Raw genomic sequence first — 18,935 nt, 5'->3', positions numbered from 1 at the left:
GAAGCGACAAAGAGAAAAGGAACTAAGTGAGAAGAGACACGAAGAGAAGATACCGATGAAGAGAGAGAGAGAGAGAGAAAGCTTAAAGGTAGTGATTTCTTCCTGGTTGATCCCCCTCTCATGAATTTTCCGTCTTGCACTCCGCACCACTTCCGGCTACTTTTCTGATCTTGAGTTGCTGCTGCATTCACAGATAGATGCATCTTCCTTGGGACTAGATGCTTCAAAGAACAGATCGAATAAATTCCATGAAAATCCACGCCCCTTACACAGAATTTTCCTATAAGCCTCTTTCTCGTGGAAATCACTATCTTTGCTTTTCATTCTACACGATCTTAGCCTTTTCTTTTCCTCATTTTACGTTTCATTGTGTCTGCTGCTTCGATCGCCGTCTGTTCTTTCATTTCTGCATTTTTATTCGCATTGCAGTATCTTGCGTATTATATCGATGTTCTTCTGAATTTAGCGACTCGATCCTTATTGACTATTAAAATCGAGCTTGCGGGCGAAGTTACCGCTGTTTCTCAACCTTTTATTTTCTCGCCATTTTATTTGGAAACACTCCACGGTTATATTGCTTGTAGTTAATTTCCAATACCAAAGAAAAAGATTTTTTTGTAGTTGCAACATTGCTCCCGTTGAGAATCAGGAAGAGAAACTCTTAGGCACAAAATTAATTAGAAAAGCACTAGAATGCGCAGCATTAAGAGAAAATAACCCGAAAGATTAATCTTTTTTTTATAATTGTTACACCGATATACTGTGCTATACGAATTTCAGTATATTCAAACAACTAGTTCGAACATGTTTGAAATATTTAAAAAGAAGGAACAAAATATAAATAATACAGGGCGTGAAAAACAATCTATTGGGTTGGCAATTAAGTGATTGCGAATTTTGTTAATAGATGGTTTTAGCACATTCTTTTGTTTTGTCAACGTGTCAGAGACATGGTTGAGAAAAATTAAGTAACATAACATGATTACAGTACGTATACTGACACGTAGAATAATATAATAGGATATGCAGTACGTATCAGACATTATGAAATATATAAATCAGTTACATTAATTGTAACGAAATATATTACTAAACTGTAAACATTTTTGAAAAAATTATCTAATAAAATAATTAAAATTTGTGTAGGTTGAAAATAATGCATTCATGTAAATTATATCAATAGTGATATTGTAGTTTGAATAAAGGACGCAATCTAATTGCTACTAAAATTGCTGTGAATGCCTGATGAACGAAGAGATGAATGAACATTTTCTATTCCTCTGCAGGAATGTGAATTAAAAATTTTAATGTAGGAAACATTGACCAGTTTCACGGAAACATAATTCCCGGCAGGAACAATTGTAGTCCTGTTTAGGCAGAATCAAGTGCCATTCGTCGTCGACAAACGGCGGCCATTGCGCTGGAATTGCGTTTCAGTGACGCCGGATGAATTAATTACGAATGCTCGTTTGTCTTGCGAAAGAAAAAACAAAGTCACGTTATCTCGTATGAAACTGAATGTCTCGTTACGAAACTTCGGTGTTTCACTTCCGCGGTTGTTTTATCGTCTCATTGGGAAGGTGGGGACCGCGCGTCATAAAGTACCCTACAACAGCGGACATAAAACATATCCTCGCGATAAATTCGCGAGGAATCGCGGGGAAAGGCTGCTTAATGCAAATCGGTCGACACTTTGAATAAAAACTGCCGCATATTTCGGCCGAGCAACGACGACCACGCCCGTGCGTAGCTAAACGATTAAAAAAGCTCGCATAAAGTTGCCGCCGGACATTCTGTTATCAGCTTGAAGTTTTGCGACTAAATAATAAATCTGTTATCAATATTTCAACAAAATGTCCAGAATTATCATTCGGTAATTATCGAATTCTTTTTATCGAATCTTCCATTTTCCACCGTTTTAAAGTCTTGGAAAACGTGCAGATTAATTACCAAAATACGAAACGTGATGTTCGATCAATTAAAGCAGTGACTGACATTTTAAATCGTTCTGTACGTTAAATGTTGTTGTCTAAGTAAATTCATGGCTGCTATTTATTTGCTTTTCAACGAGCTTACTCTCGTACCTTACTTTCTTTTTCTTTTATTATATTTGTTAGAAAGATTAAATCGAGACGACTGCTCTTTTCTAAGGTTCTGGGGTAAGTGCCGTGCGGTCCAACACACAGTCCTCTAACCAAAAAGCAAATGTGCTTTCCCCACTCCGTGGCCAGATCCTCCAAGAACAGAGTTTCATTCTTTGGCAATGCAACGACGGTTGCTTGCCTTCTCTAAACACATTTTCCATAAACAGTCAATGGCTCGACACTCGACAGCTGGGAGACCCAATGCGGTCATCAGCCGTCGCGTCACATATCCCCAGGACTGTTTAGTCCCACTTACCCTCCGGGCCACGCGCATCCTTGAACCCTGCCATAAATCCATCGACGGCCGACCATCGTTCGGTTGTCCCTAGCCCGAATTTTCTTAAAAAGATACGTTGCGCTAACATGTTTATTATTCCTGTATTGGACTAGCCAGTGTATTCATCATTTTATTAACACAAGTACAATAGGCTTTTTATCGTAATAGTACTTTTCATCGTAATCATTATTTAATTGTTTCTTTAGTTTACGAGGTAATCTCAAGTATTAAATTATTTTACTGTCGAATCTACTGAAATCTACTGAAAATATCTACTGAAATGAAAATATTTCAAGCGGAAATGATACGAACTTTTATATACCTTTCGTGATATTGACAATAATATTTTACTTAAACAGGCCATCGTTCTTATGTATTGTCATCAAGCATTCTAAATTCTTGTAAAATAATTGCAACATTGTGCCAACGTGATTTTATGCCAGTACACTTGTTAAATAATCGATAGTGCTCCATTGCTCGAAAATTCACCGCGACACGGTAACTGCATTACTTCTGATTAGAAGAATTTGCTCATTGTTTACAGCAATTAATGCATGTATCGTGTATGGTAGTCGAAGGTGCGCAGGTCAATATTTGAACAACCGTGGGCCCGCCATGCCGTTAATAAATATTCCGTACATTACTGGTCAATGCCGCTTAATAACCGACAATTAGCGTGTCGATATTAGCGCATCGGTTTTGATTTTATCATAATCCACTCCTGAATTAATTCGTGTATCTAGAGAGGCTGTTCATTCCACGGAGCTCTTCTTCTTCGTTTATAGATCGTTAGCCGAACTGCCGATTCTAATTTCATGGAACACGTTAGTTGAGCGGAATTCGCGGAACGAAATTGATAGCTACGCGTTGAAACTCCGATGTTTAAATAGTGGAAATTCAATTCCCTTCGTGTTTAGTGTAATTTAATTAACGTAATATAAACGGCGTTGTTTCATCGAAGTTTGATATTATACGGCCGACATATTAATTCCAGGTATTCGCGTGGATGAAAGTCATTGAAAGTTTTCTAATTCTGTTTGCAGAAGTCTGTCCCGTTTGTATGTTGGGAGGCAAAACAAATTTGTGGATAAAACTAGTTAGATTGCAGGTGCCAACGCATAAATTACAGATATTCGCGTGTGCATTCGACCAGGCGAAATAGGATTAAACAAACGCCATTGCGGATTTTCAAAAACTATTGCATGAGAATGTAAAGTCTGATAACAGTAATCAGTAATAATTAACAGACTGTCGAACATTACGTAAATTTACGTAAGGTTGGATTTGGAAATTTGAGTGGACATACGAGTATAACAATTTTTATATTATTTTATTATATTATTATTCTATTAGAATATTATCTGTTTCAGTATGCGACAACTACGTTGAGACGATTTTCAAGAAAAGATGTCTGATTTATAAAACTATAGGGGTTAGTAACAGTTTAATGTAAGAAATAGGTTTGAAATCTATGTTGTAAGCAAATAAATTTTCAAGAAAAATTGCTAAGATTGCGTGCCCCGAAGAGAATGAAATCCTTCGAATGGCTCAACATTGGCTACGATCAATCTCGATGGAATTATTGCGATGATTCTGATTAAGCGAATCGTTTGGATAAATCGAACGATATTTTGCCAATCGTTAATAGCTTGTCTGGCGCCATTCGAACGTATAATGAGAGGTGCACGCCTTTATCACGCGGGTTTACTATATTTTATTCAGACCGGTAGAATGTCCATTTATTAACGCACCGGGCATAATTAAAGGCAGCGTTCCGTATCAGCGTACTCAGTGATTGAAGCATGGGCACTGAAGTAATTAGCTATATCGGTGATTTCGCGTAATTGCATTCACAGGTTAAAATCGATAGTAATTGGCCGAGTTCGAGATAGCAGTGTTTGCTGAATGTGTAACTCGTCGCATTGTGCCCTTAACGATACCATTGTCACAGCGTCACCCGAGCACCGAAAAAACCGACAAAATTGATTTTTCTGATGCACGCGCTGCAAAAAATCGAGCACGGGAGTCGTTACACATTCTTTACGCTTCTTTACGGCTCGACAGTTTCAAGCGATTCATATGCTTTTTTTTTGAATTGTAGCCAGAGCTCGGACTTTTCTGCATTCACTCGAAACAAAGACAAATATTGAAAAATATGGTCGGTTAAGCCTGAAAGATTCTTTGCGACATTCAAAAGAGGAAAGGTCTTATCACTTTTTTTAAGTATACTTTCGCACGTTGCGAATAGCACGTAGCGAGCTATAGTGGAAATATTACAATACAACTTTTAATTAGTCAGCGAAGAAGAATATTTGGTAGAATATTTGGAGAAATAATTTGATATTTAGATGCATTTATTTCAATCTTTTTATCACATTATTTTTCCGTTTCAGCCGACGTGATTAAAGAGTCACAAGATATTTCATGCGTTGAACAAAAGGGGAATTACATTCCGAATTGTATTTTTCGCAGTGCTCTCCATCGTTTATTATGTCGGCGAACTGCGATTTTTCACCCGAGATTTGCAAAACGCTTCTGTATCACCCTATAAATTTGTCCTGTGAAACGCATGTGTAAACAACCGTTCAAATTCGGCAACAATAGGACGCGAAAGGGATGAACTCGTTCGGAAAATCCAAAGACTCGGCGGAATTTATAAATTTATACGGGCATTATTCTTTTATGCGGTACGATCGAGAATATATCGTTTCAATTAAGCGATTTTCATTTGCTTTTTAGCACGGTGAAATGTTTTTATTCCCGAAAAAAACGGTTCAATTGTAATTCAACTAGCAGAAACGAAAGTTTTTTTCATTAAGCATCTCGCCTGGTCACGTTTCGTAAACCCGTAGAGTGACTATATGATAAATCAAATGTTCGATATCGCTTGTAAGGTACGAAATCAAATTTTATCGACGTCACTCCCACGTTAATTGTCTCGTAATCTGACGATAATATTTGTAAAATTGTTTGCTATTTCTTCTGTTTTATATTCCATCACAAATTTGTCAAATATTGAGAGTATTGGGGAAAACAAAATATGCAATTATTCATGTGTTCATAACAATTGGTTTACTCACTGTATATGTATACATTATACTGTTGGCTCAACATTCCGTTTCTTAATGAAACGTTTTTGTGCTAGCTTCGAAAATTCTCCATTTCAAATAATTTCAGGAAATTAATTATTCATACTAACGTAATCGTACTTTGATTAATGCCACCCTTTAGTTAAACTTTAAAACGAGATCACAGTTTTCTTACTTACAGATTCCTGCTTTACAAACACGATCAAAGCACTCAAATCAGCTTCTATTTTTAATCATTTCAAAATGTACGATAACAAATTGTATTAATAATTTCCGTCCACCTTAAAAGCTAAAAGACAGTGTTATGTAACTATACACGGTAATCGCATGAGAGTCTAGCTATAAATAAAATTTTGTTTGTAACAAAATGCGCGCGACCGAGCATCTAGAATATGGCGGATGAATATCAAGTTTGAACGAATGTTATATCAATTGTCCGTTAGAATATACGAACCGGTAAGTAGTATAAGCGGTAATAAACCGCAAGTTCTTACGGTGGAGTAGCGTTAAATGAAAATGAAGTTCCCTGCCGAAACCCGATAAGGAGAACGGGTTCTTCAGATTAAGTGGATTGGAAGGTAAAAGTTTGCCGAAAGACGTCTAACGTCATAACAGCGTGGGCTACTTGGACTACCCTTAAACTTTCTCGTCAGTCGATCAAGGACGTCGGTTCGTTTCCCGTTCCTATGGAGCTCATTATCATCCAATCAGCATCGCAAAACTTTTCAGAAGAATAATGAAAAGCGCTCCACTATTTTACGACAACTCATGTTACGAAAACATTGAGGCGTCTGCTCGAGAGATACGTATTGACACACTCGTACCAAGAGACTTTTCTTTGAATATTTGACTTTCTTATCGGCAAACTGTAGATGTTGACGCAAAATAAACACAGTCAGCATCAGTCGCATGAAATCCAGCAGATGTATATCTTCTACCTTTTAATAATATGAAACCAATGACATTTACGAATTCATCGAATGCTTTTACTGTTTTGCGTTTCGATTATTGATTTTTGTTGGAAATAGAAAAAAATACTTATCAGCGTCTGAATGACAAGTTCTCGCTTCTCAACTAATTTAAATAGACTAGTAGAGGATGGACTCAGCATGTAGTGACCAATCATTTGTTAACACATTGACTGTCAGGTCAACAAATATAAACGTTCCCCGATCGTTGCAATTTTCTGAATGAAACAAAGATTGAAATGCTGAGCACCATCATAATGATCAACCTTTCACAGAATAATTTCAAAAGTGTAGAAAAACTGATTTTTAAGCATGACAAAGTTCTAGTCAGGGATTCGTATTATTATACGGTCTATTATGCTCTTATAATATTCTTGTGATTTTGCGAATTTCCACAAAAATATTACGCTGTCGAGATCTTTGTACATATATCGTTAAACAATGGTTTGGGAGAGTGCAAATGTGTAGTGTCAGCAGAGAAGCAAGCATGAAAAACAAAAAGCGCAAATAGAATCTCGCATAGTTGCGGCTGCATACATACGATTCGCTTGCGTTGCGAGTACAAACAATAAGTTTCCTTAATGTCAGTTTCATTGCCATCGATACACAGCCCATTTCAAAGTGTTAATAAAAACAATTCGTGAAACGATAAATTGTCTGTTATGGGATCAACACTGAGAATTATATCAGGCAAATGCGAGTTGAAAAATCAAAATAAAATGCAGAGAAAATTCACGAACAATCCAACGAAAACAGTGAAAAATGTATAAGTTTGTAATTACCCCATCGTGTGACTTGCCGACCAAGGGTTTCATCGAACAAAAAAATAAAACAGAGAAACATTGAGTTAATCAACCATGCAAGAGTTCTGGTTCCTTTTATTGTATTCAATTGCGACTAAAGAAAACAACGAGGAAATCATGTTATCGAACGTCCGTACTGCAGAAAACAATGAAACCTTGGTACGAAAACTGTAGTTGGATCGGAAATGCAAATAAGATGATGGTTTTTCAGTGCTATTTTGGGATAATCGAAGCTTGAAACATCTCGAATATTTCCTTCGTAATTGAACAGTCCACGTTGAATTGAAATTTCATAGATTTTGAATATTGTAATTTTGACGAAATCCAGACTTAGAGAAATTAAACAACTGCATAGGAATTGATTGTAAAAATCTGTTGTAGTTTTTTTCTTTCTCAACGTTTTCACGTTATTTCACCAGAGTTACGAAATACGAAATATCTTATTAAACAATTATTAAACTGTGAGAGAGAAAATACTGTAGCAATAACTTTTTTCCTTTGGGGGAGGGAGGGGGCGGGGGAGATAAGACGATTGAATATGATTTGTATCAAGAACTTTTCGAAAATTCTTATGCTTAATTATAAGCCTTCAAGTTTTATGTATTATCTGTTTTGTTCACACTAGATTTACGGAGAATTAAAGGCAGCTGTTTTATGTTTATAAAAGTAACAGTGAGTCATTTATTCTGATATTTAACGAGAGTTATTGTAATATGTACCGTAGAAGCAACACATACATTGAATTTGGTTATGTAATTATAATCATATGTAAATGTATCTTTACAAACTCAATAAGCGTAGGTCACTTCGACGAATTACGTGAACCCAGTATTAAATTGACCGTTACTATTTTATAAAATTTCAATGCAATTTTTATGCTTACGTTTGGTAATCAACGTGCTACAATTTTCCAAAAAAACTGTTACAACTATTCGCTGAAATCTGAAATAAAGTTAGTCGAACGGTATTGCGATTACTTAGGTATTGTGCCCAAGTATTTCAGGGCTGCTTGTTAACTTTGTGAACTGTTTCGATCCGAGCAAATATTTGAAGCGGTTCTAGCTTCATCGAAATATCAGAGCCATCGAAACGAATAAGCACGAGTAGAAGAAGATCGACTCACCTGGATAACGCTCTTGCTCTTTATTCTGTCGATAGGTAGACGTTCCTTGACGTAGTGTAGGTTCAGGATCTCCTTGACCCTTTCCTTGTCTTGGAGAATTTGCTGGACACCGGGTTCCTCGAGAGCAGCGTTGCTGGGCGCGAACAGGGTGACTTCGCGCAATTGGTTGATAGTGCCCATGATCTCCTCACCGTAATCGCGGATCACCTCGTAAAATTTGTACACGGGTCCGTCCTCCTTTTCCTGAATGTACAGAAGAGATTTCTATTTATCGTGTTCAGGACGCCGACCAACTGATTCTACGAGGGACCGTTAATCAAGAAAATGAAAGAAAGAAATGGAAATGATTAGAACGAAAGAGGAACGAAAGAGGGCGGATAATCTCGGTTCGTTCTGCGAAATTTCCGAAATCGTGCTACGAACGTTCCGAGCATAATTGCACGAACAGGTTAGTTTTTCTGACGAATAAAGAAGACTTGTTTTGGCGGGGCAATCGATTTCGCAAATTTCGCTGCCGCGCGAAGATGACAAATAATATGCTTGTAAGGATCTCTTTTGTAGGGAGAAGGGGTTATTGAAACAGAAAAGCTTCAAGCCGTCGTAAAATATTTAACCCGGATTCTCCGTTTCAATGGAAAAGCTGGAACGTTGAGGGAACGAGTGTGGAGAATCATTGAAATCACCGTCGATGATGTTCCGAGATACGAGGCACTTCTTTTAATACAGAGGAATCATTACCGTTCGAATTAATAAACGATATACAGAGTGATTCTCGCAATTGAGATTGGTTATGTTTATATTTTTGATAACTGCCGGAATTAATAAGGAAATTAAAGATGTTTATTTATCGTCCAACGTCGCGCTCCTTCTGCGGCGAGTCACAGACAGTAATGTGTAAATAAAACGAATGATCTGCTGAGTAAGCTACTCTCGTTGATTTTTCTGTGTGTATATAAATAACGTACTTTCGTTCTTCTTCTCCATAAATTGACCAGTACGGTGAATCATACTTCACTTTTATCACATTTTACGACTTCGAAACATTTCAAAGCCATTCGTTTTCGTTTCATTGAATTTATTTGCTGTCACGAAATTTTAGGTATCGTATGTTCCAGAACATCTTGCACAAGCTAAAAGAAGACTGCTGTGTCGAATAAAATCAATATGCGTGACTGTCGTATAAAATATATTTACAGCTCTCTGATATAATCTTTTTAATCGGTTGCATTAATATTTGGCTGCCCAGAAGATTCGTAGCGAAAATTCGCAGGAATTAAGGTTCGCTAATTGCTTGGTATTATAGGCACAGTAATCGCTGTGCCATTGTTTCAAAGTGATTGAGTATTGAAAATACCTCACGGTTCAGTAAAAGTTCTAGTATTTTACGTTGTTTTATTATCGTAAGTGAGTGTTCGAAAATAAACCCAGTGCCTAACAATTTTCTAAACAAGTAAATATTTTTACATGACGTTAGTTTCTTATACTCGAAAGACAGGATTTTGCAAAAGTGGTATTATGACACTGAAATGCGAATGACAAAAGTTAATTGAATAGATTGGGCATTATTATTATTGTTTAAATTTATTGGTGAATAAAATTTTTTCACATTTAATCATCCATCGATGTAATGGGTTATTACCCATTAATTTTCCATAAAATTTGTATTTTTATTGATTACCATACAATTTAAACTTTTAGGTAAAGTATCAATTGTACGTTAAATTGGAATCTATAATGAGTACTCAAGAGTTTTGCACATTTCAAATCGAAAGTTATACAGGCTACTCGGTAAAAATCCTACGAACTTTTTAGACAACTCAGTATCTATTGTATTGTAGCATACATACAATCAGTTCCAACAATATTACCACAGATACATGTATATTTAAAGCATAAAGATTTGCAAAAATATTTTCAATGCTATTTTGTACAAAATATGCTTTACACTATAAGGCAACCGAATAATACATAAGTGTAATGATACTTATTATAGGCAAACAACAGTAACAATGCTTTTCTGAGTTTAGAAAATAATAAAACATTTATTGTAATAAGAAGTGTAAAATAGAGCAATATACAAAAATAAATGATAAAAATTATAAAAAGCAGTAATTGGAATCCATTGCTATATTATGCACTGCTTTCATTGCCATGATTTTTTAATAAGATTTCGCGTATGCGTATAAATGGGTACTCATATGACAATTAAACTACGCTTGGACAATATGACGTGATGACCACCGTTCGAGAATTAATTAATAACACGGGGCAAAATTGTCCACAATTTCAACGATACCAATCGTTTCGTTAGGATAAGATTTGCCTTGTCCCCAGCAGGTAATTTGGTATCCCTGTCAGAAACATGGCCAACTCACGTGAATCACCCTGTACAATCCGAAGGAAGGTACCGTTTACGTTCGCGACGCGTCTCCTCGTCCCGATCAAACGAAAGTTATGGTCGATGCACGTGAACCGTTGCTTCGTGTCGGAACAGGATAACCCGTTTGTCGGCAAGTTCCCATAGATCAAAGTCTCGGTAATTAACAGTCGATCCCGGGCGCGGAACGGAAACGAACGTCGTCGACCCCGGCACGACGTCCGCGAAATCGTGTCGCTTCCGTGACGTTTCCGTGTCGTTTTGTCCTGCACTTGGTCGCGTTGAAATTTTTGCCGAAATAAAACGCGTCCGGAAGAAAAGGCAAGCGTATTAATTGGGTATCGAACCGTTCGTTCAGATTAAAGGAGGAATGGTAATTAATGAGCCAGTGATTAGCTGCTGGCGACGCTCGATTTCTCGCTCGCCCCTCGTCCCTCGGCGCTCATCGATCGGATTAACGACTGGGAACAGAAAAATAAGAAACATTGGGCCGTGAAAGGGGAAGACGGGGCAGGAATGTTTACGCCGTTTGTCGAACGAATGGTTCCACCGTTCCTTTTTCACCCTCCTGTAGCCATAAAACACCCGGCATTCGGGAACCTGAAATTTATTCGATCTTTTGATATTGGTAGAGTAGATACATATCGCGAATCTGTATAATCAATGACACGTTTTTCTCGGTACATGTTTCAATCGAATAGTAAGCAAGTCGATACTTGACCGATTCTTGGTATACAGTTGGTTTTGAGCACATCCCTTCTTGTGAATTCAAAATTCTAACAATAATATTAATTCAGCCTGTTTCTTCAAGAAATTGTTAAATGTCATTTGCCGGATACTATCGTGTCGGTGCATTGAAAACATACAAATTTCTACTTTTTATAGGAGAACGACTCGTTCTGGTTGTCGGTCGTAAATATTCGCCAACTGTTACGTCGACGAACAGTAAACTGTGATCTATTGCTAATAAAATATCATTGCAATTATCTATCCACTCTGTCAATAACATTCTGTGTTCCGCGCTCAATCGCGGTCGCGTAGAGCCATAAAAACTTTATTAAACCTCCTCGAAACTTACGCGCGTACACTCCCCGTTAGCAAGGATTGTCTGAACGACTATGGAAGTAGGAGACATTGATCATAATTTGTGCAATAACTTTTTAAAAGTGATTTTACAACAAAAAGTGTAGAATGCAATATTATTTTTATTTGTTTCGTCGTTTAATGGCCTCCGAAGTATGTACCTTGATTCTTCAGTGCAATATCTAAGCAATTCGAGTGCAATTTGATCGGTAGTCACGATGCTGAACGTTTTTTTAGTAATATTCGTTTAGTAATAATTATTTTCACGTGTTTTTCTATCCCTATCTGCCGCGGAGCGATTCGTTTATCCAAGCTACTCCACTTTCGATCAACTTTGCGTTAATCTTTTGCGAACTTCTGGAGGCTTTGGCAAACCGGAAGCGGCGAAAGGGAAGATTAACCGGACATTCGAGGCGTTACGGTGAAACAATATTGTGACTGGATAGGGGCAATAACAAAAGGAGAGAGTTTGCCGGCTTGCTCTCGGCAGCGAGGGAGAGTTGGATGAGATCATTGGTAAAAATATCATCGCATCGACGCGACACGGGCAAGCGGCGGGGAATTTCTAATGAACGACACTGACCTACTTCTATAGTTTCGTGGAAACAAATGAACGGCTGGACCTATTGCAAACAACGTCGAGCCTTGATTGGAAAGTAAAAAAACGGGGGACAGACTTCAGGGAAGGAAATTGAAAAAAAAGTGACTGCTCGAAATTGAATACGTTTCCAATCACTGGAAGGACCCTCGTTCTGCTGCCACAGGCTGTTCCGTTAATGAAGCCAAGAAGACTATAATTAGAAACGTCGACGTCGACGAAACGTTTTATGAATGTCGTTGATGTTGTTCACGGTGATCGTCCGGCGACTTCGTTTAATTACGCGAGCAAATTAATTCGAACTAAAACACGCAAATTAATGGCGAGTCTGATTTTTTATTTTCATCAAATTTAATTTTTCAAAGGACCGAGTCAATAGTAACCCATTCGGCATTGGAATTCTATCGTAAACAATTCGTATTGTCGTTACAACCGCGGTATCGGTGTTAAATCTTCGTTGTATCAGCCGTATTAAAATCTTATTGGCTTGGCATCGTGTCTCGAGCGTCCCTTACCCTTCGATTAAACGATTAAACAAACTTCGAGTCACTCGGATCGAGCAGAACGAAATGTCCTTCCTCATTCTTTGGTCTCTTAAGCGATCACGCTTTCACCGTGGTTAACATCTAAGAAATTAATCTAGAAAGAGTCAGAATGCAGTAGAAACAGTCGGTTCACAGCGGATCCTCCTAGAAACAGATTTTTACGTTTCCTGGGAGAGGATAGCGTCCATCGATTCTCGGAAACAGTGTTGAATTTCGTCGGAGAAAGATCTCATCGTGCCTCTCTATCAGAATACTTAATCGACAAATAGTCGTGATCAAAAACACAGAGTATCCCGACTGTTCTTACCAAACTTTGCTACCTTCTGCACGTTCTCTAAAGAAACCAACAGAAGCTCGATACACGACTAATCAAACGATCGGCCGATCTAGAATCGCCCATTCGACTGTCGCAACGCAGCGAACGCGTTATTTTCATCCGAAGGTTTCTGCGGAAGTGTCGTGTGTATTCTCTGATGAGTTCATTTAATAAGTACTTACGATGCCCTATATGACATGCAGAGTCCAATAGAGACATGCAAAGCACCACAGAATAACATCATTGAGTCAATATAAGAGTAATAAACACATGTACACAATTGATAGAAAATTTTTCGTTCGGCACAATTGGGCTCGAGAGGAAAAGGGATTCACGAGGATTCCGCTTTTCTACTCTTTCTCAGAGCGAATTCTATCTACCTTGTTTTTTTCGTTATTCTCAGAGAACGCTATCGTCGAGGAACCGATATTGTTCTTGGCTCGCTCGGAGCTGGTACAACCCGATACGTGCACTACCACGCGTTCAATCCGGTATCCGATATAGCAATCGAATGATGTTCAAATTCTAATACAGTATTCCCTTCTTATAACGCTTTGTTGGCGGGTGATGGGAGCATTGAATTTGAATCTACCATACTTCGTATTACCAACAATTTTCTTTTAACGTTTCTTTTATTCTTGTGACTACGACGTTGCGGAAGTTTATACGAACTCTAGTTTTTTTTTTCTTTTTTTTTTCGTCGATATTTCAGTAATTCGCGAGAGATGTTCACTAAATTTTAATCAATTTCCTAGTTTACCATTTTCATAATCAGTTCTTTTTCGCCATGAATGCAGGAAATTCTGCAATCTACTAACTTTTCTACGAAATTTAACTCTTCTTGATAGTAACGCGAACACGTAGTCGTAATAAAAATTCGCAGATTGCGATTATAGAAAGGTAATACTGTACAATATTATACGCTGTGGAACCAAGTGGTATGAGTCTACATCAGCATCATTCACCAACGGAGCTTTCCCCAGGATAAATTCAGGTCTCTTCTGTAACGATTGCGTTGTGTCAACTATTAGCAGCTACTTGGTAGAACAATTCTCATTAACTCGATCGTATGTCGAGATCGTTATATTACTATGAATGGAGTCAAAGTGGGAAAAGCTCGCTTCAGAAAGCTTGGACGACGCTTCCAGTTTTCTTTGAAGTAGGTCTTGAGCCTGGCAACTGATGAAGGCTCAGACCAATAAGTACCGTATACGAAACCGCGTTTTCGTAGGCAAGTGTTTTGGCATTACACGGTTTGAACGCGTTCAAAAAGATCATCAGAAATAAAAACATGAATCAGACGTTATTGAACCGATCTAAATACACGCGATCGCGGTAGAAAATTTCAGCAGATTCTGATTAATAAACAATTCTCCGGCACTACCAGGGATTCGATTGTGGAGCCTCGTGCAAGACAGATCAAACGAGAAACGCTGCTGAATTATTGCCGATGGTTGGCGATAATTGAAATTTTAATCGAATCGTTGGCTTCGACACAACGGGTGAAAAATAAAACGAAGGGGCTCGGGGAAGGGACACTAGAAAGATAGTGGGGGAGCTGGTTACAGTGTAATTGCTTCCGTTCTTTTGTGCCAGTCGGCTACCGGGGGCATCGCGTTTTAATATCGGTGTAATGGAGTCGGACACGTGGCCGATAGTAATTTAATATCGGTATGCAATTAAACGCTCGATCACCGGATTCATCGTGCCGATGAAAATCGTTATCGCGATAACAACCGACGCGATTAAATAGATTACTCGGCTGTTCCTAGTCACGGCGACACGGTCTGTAGTCGGAACGAAATTAATTGGCTGTTCAATATCGTTCATCCCACTTCTGACGCGGCTAAGGGTTTCAACCTCTCTTTCTATTTAAATGAAGCCTGGCTCCGTGTACGAAGGTACGCGTTATTTCTTCAACATTTCTCACTCCACGCTAAAGGATTTGTTATTTGCCTTGCAGAATCTTTATGCAAAATAAGCATTTTTACTGGACTGTAAGAAACAGAAGATAAATAAAAGTGTGTTTCCACTTTTAATAATTTTAATCAATTTAAGAGTATTTAAAAGCATTCTTAAATGTTTTCACTGTTTAAGGTTTGTCAATTTTAGCATAAATATGTACAAGTAATCTATTTATGTAATTTTTCGTGAATTTGTGATACGAATTAACATTATTGAACGATATTTATTATTAGAATTGAATTATTGCCATTAAAAGAACTCGGGTACAATGATCTGTTAGTTCCGATTTGTTAAATATTATTAAAGGAAGTAACTCTGGACTCGTGAGTCAAGATAGTTATTTACAGGTTGAATACGTGTCTATTAATACGTTACAATTACAAATGAGATACTGTTCTCTACACTCTGAAGCTTGAAAATGATTTTGAACGTTCCCTTGTTCCAAGGCTGCGTTAATGAGAACTTCTAATGCTACAAGAGAGGTTGAAAGTCGTCGCTGTATGTTATAGATATGATATAATTCTCATAAGAATACTTAAATGAAATAGAAAGGTGACTAAATATTAAATAATTACGCATTGTAATATTGTCAAACAACTACATTTACTTTTGCTACTTTCACAAAAGTACAAGTCTGGGTGGATTAGAGTTCATTCAAGATATTTAATTAAGGATTTTGCGTTTAAAGATGTTCCAATGTAATAAAATCTACAAAACATTAACAATGACTGGTAAGCCTGACAACATACACACTGAAACGAAGCAAATTTATTTGAAAACATTATTTATAGAATGCTTATATTTTGGTATATTTTAATTGATTCGTTATATCTCACATACGTTAGTAAGCAAAATAATATTTTTATGTGCTGTCTACAAAACCTTGGAAAATACAATGAGAGGGATGAAGCTAAGTGTCCCCGCAATCACCGTCCGACTACAACGTCGACGTTAATTTAAAAGAAAAAATTCGGAGAATATCGAAGCCAAATTCGATCGTGCGTAAATTCTAAACGAGAACTCTCTCTGTTGACTAAATATTTCCATAAAGAACTCGTCAATAACTCAACATAAATCCACTGTAGCTGTATACAAATACTCCGTTCGGAAAATAATCCCGAATGTTTGAAAAATTCAGAAACTCAGCGATCGTCGACTTCATAAAACACATTGAACATAGACTCGATATCGGGTTGCTACTTCGTTTGTCTAACGGCCACAAGACGTCCTCTCTCTCTCTGTTCTATTTACTTTTACGCTTACTCTTGCTGTCGGAGGTTTGTCACCCCGACGAGAAGCCCTGGAAACAGTCTTACATCATATAAAATATGAATACCTCTGTGGATCACGTCATAACGTTGCGAACGAGATCGGCCGGGCGACGCGGCGATCGATCTTGCCGATAGTATCGCCGCACCGGGTGATTTTCTGTACAGCAAACGTCGGCTCGCGGACGACGCGCGCAGACGAATCGTTCGAATCTGCGATCAGACTGGCGATTTTTAAGAAAAAGAATCTTGCGGACCGATCCCCGATCGTTTCCAGTTTAGGAAATCGATCCCGATCGGAATTGACTCGCGACGAAATTCGTTTCTCCGGGAAAACGAGGAAAAGCAAATCGCGGGGAAAAATGATTCCCCCGTCGTCGTCGCCACGGTCGATCGGTCGTCGCCGTCGCCGTCGATTGTGTCGTCGCGACGCTCGTCGTGCCGCGATCATGATCCAGAAAAGGTAGACGTTGAACGAGTCATCGATGAAGATAGATTTAGACTACCAATTAAACGTACGTTTATGATATAGTATCTTATGTAGTCTATTTAGCGATAGATCAGGCGTGATGAGATGATTCAAAAGGGGATGAGTGGCAACAGCGTTCATGATCGAATGCACTGATTCATGTCACATGAGATATGGGTTATGCCGCGTATATATTTATATTTCTTTTTATTCTTTTTGATATTTTCTTTTGGTCGAGATGAATGTCACGAGGGCGACTATGCTTTCTCTATTCATGACTGACTGAGATTTGTGTCGACGGAGGATCTCCGCGATTTCGTCGACGAACATCGTGTACCGGTGCTCTCGTCCTTGATAGCATGCGACATTCAAGGGAGCTAACAGTCGGAGGCTAGCAGTGCAACGTGCAGTGCGTACTCTCTCTAGACACTGGCGGTTTACAAGGAAGATTTCATTCAGAGTCTGCTACTTACTCAGCTTGTACACGGATCGGAAGAGGAAGATTGTTGTCTTTAGTCGTGTTTCGATCGTGGTATTCGGAGGATCCCGGGTGTGTGAACTGTTATCGATTGTTGATATAATAACTGCAGAGGGTTCGAAATTGCCAGACCGCAGGCAAGGGAAATTGCCAGACCGATTCCGTTTTTATCGTTTTGTTCCGTGGAAGTAAAATTTTCTTTGCGAGCTTTACAGTTCTGACGCAAGTTAAAAGTTCTCTTAGGATCCTAACATTCTCGTAAATATGAAAGTGTTGAACGAGACACTTTCAAATTTATATGCTGAATTTTTCAGTTGTGAAATGGAAAATCTCTCCCAAAGTGAGTTACGCGTGCTAGTGAAAAATGAGATCGAGTGTACCGTCAAGAGTTAAGCAGTTGCAGTTCAACAGTAAGCGGATAGATTAACGTCTTAGTCGATGCGAATCCTTCGTCATAACGTTTCCTTTTTGAAAAGAAGACAGATCATATTTATTCGGTGTCTACATTTACTGAAATGATTAAGTATTCATAACCGAAGAATAGAGTTAATCCTATTTTAAAAGAAGGTGTAACATTTATACTGTTGCTATTAATATTCATCACGCGTTAGTACGCGAAAAGTTCTTTGTAGAAAATCGCGCAAGAAAACTACAAGACTTTGCAAAAGAAAACTGTACTTCCGTTTTAATGGCTCTAAGAAAAATGGTAGCAACGTTTCACGTAGGAAAATGTTTATTTACTTTAATAAGTATTCGGCCTGGATGTAGCATGTATGTACATAGATTCGAAGCGACAACAATCTCTACACATGTATGTAATTAGAAGGTGACTATTTGGACGACTTAGCGTGGTCTCTTACAAAAAAAGAAAACATTTGATTTCGTTCTCGGGCGATACCTCTACATAAAAATTGTTCTTAAAGGGCGGTCAAAGTATCAACCATTGGCAACGTATGTACAAAGCGCATGTATACAGGAAAGGAGAATATACAACATGTGTGAGAAAAGTCTCTTTCAGCGAAGCAAGTTTCATCGTTCGCGAGATCGATTCGCGTTCGTGTGTTCCGGGGATCGATCGGGATATAGATTTACAGTTTTACCGCAAATCTTCCTTGCAAGAAACGACGGTGCATTCCTCAGGCAATAGCTAAGAGTTCATTCGAGCGCTGTTTCGAAATCACCAAACAACGTTTGTCCAGCAAAACCGATGGCAAATCTGAACATCCCCGTCGTCGCTATCCAACAACAGTCGATCTAGTCTAAAAATTAATCGAAAGCCGTTTTTTTAAAAGACTCGCTAAGGATTCGTCCTTTCTACTAACAATAAGTTCTAGTTCCTTGAAAAAGATTAGCTAGACGATATTTTGAAAGCTTCGACGGTCTATTCTAAGGTTCTATCTCTTAGCGGGATCATCCTCTTTGCAGGTGCTCT

General features: G+C 38.2%; 1 protein-coding gene across 3 annotated transcripts in view; it reads right to left on the bottom strand.

Annotated features, from left to right (window-relative positions):
• Fas1 (fasciclin 1 Fas1 domain-containing) overlaps nucleotides 1–18,935 on the bottom strand; it is a 350,940-nt gene that overhangs the window by 17,271 nt on the left and 314,734 nt on the right. For 2 of the 3 annotated variants that reach the window (XM_078183768.1, XM_078185481.1), the window contains exons 8-9: nucleotides 8,405–8,647; nucleotides 7,261–7,272 (exon numbers count right to left, since the gene is read on the bottom strand). In XM_078183768.1, coding sequence (XP_078039894.1) covers nucleotides 7,261–7,272; nucleotides 8,405–8,647 — 255 coding nt within the window. The remainder of the gene's footprint in view (nucleotides 1–7,260; nucleotides 7,273–8,404; nucleotides 8,648–18,935) is intronic. The other variant, XM_078184620.1, reaches the window with a different exon arrangement.

The sequence above is a fragment of the Augochlora pura genome, chromosome 1, assembly GCF_028453695.1.
Source record: "Augochlora pura isolate Apur16 chromosome 1, APUR_v2.2.1, whole genome shotgun sequence".
Lineage (NCBI taxonomy): Eukaryota > Metazoa > Arthropoda > Insecta > Hymenoptera > Halictidae > Augochlora > Augochlora pura.
This window is presented reverse-complemented; position numbering and strand designations above follow the sequence as displayed.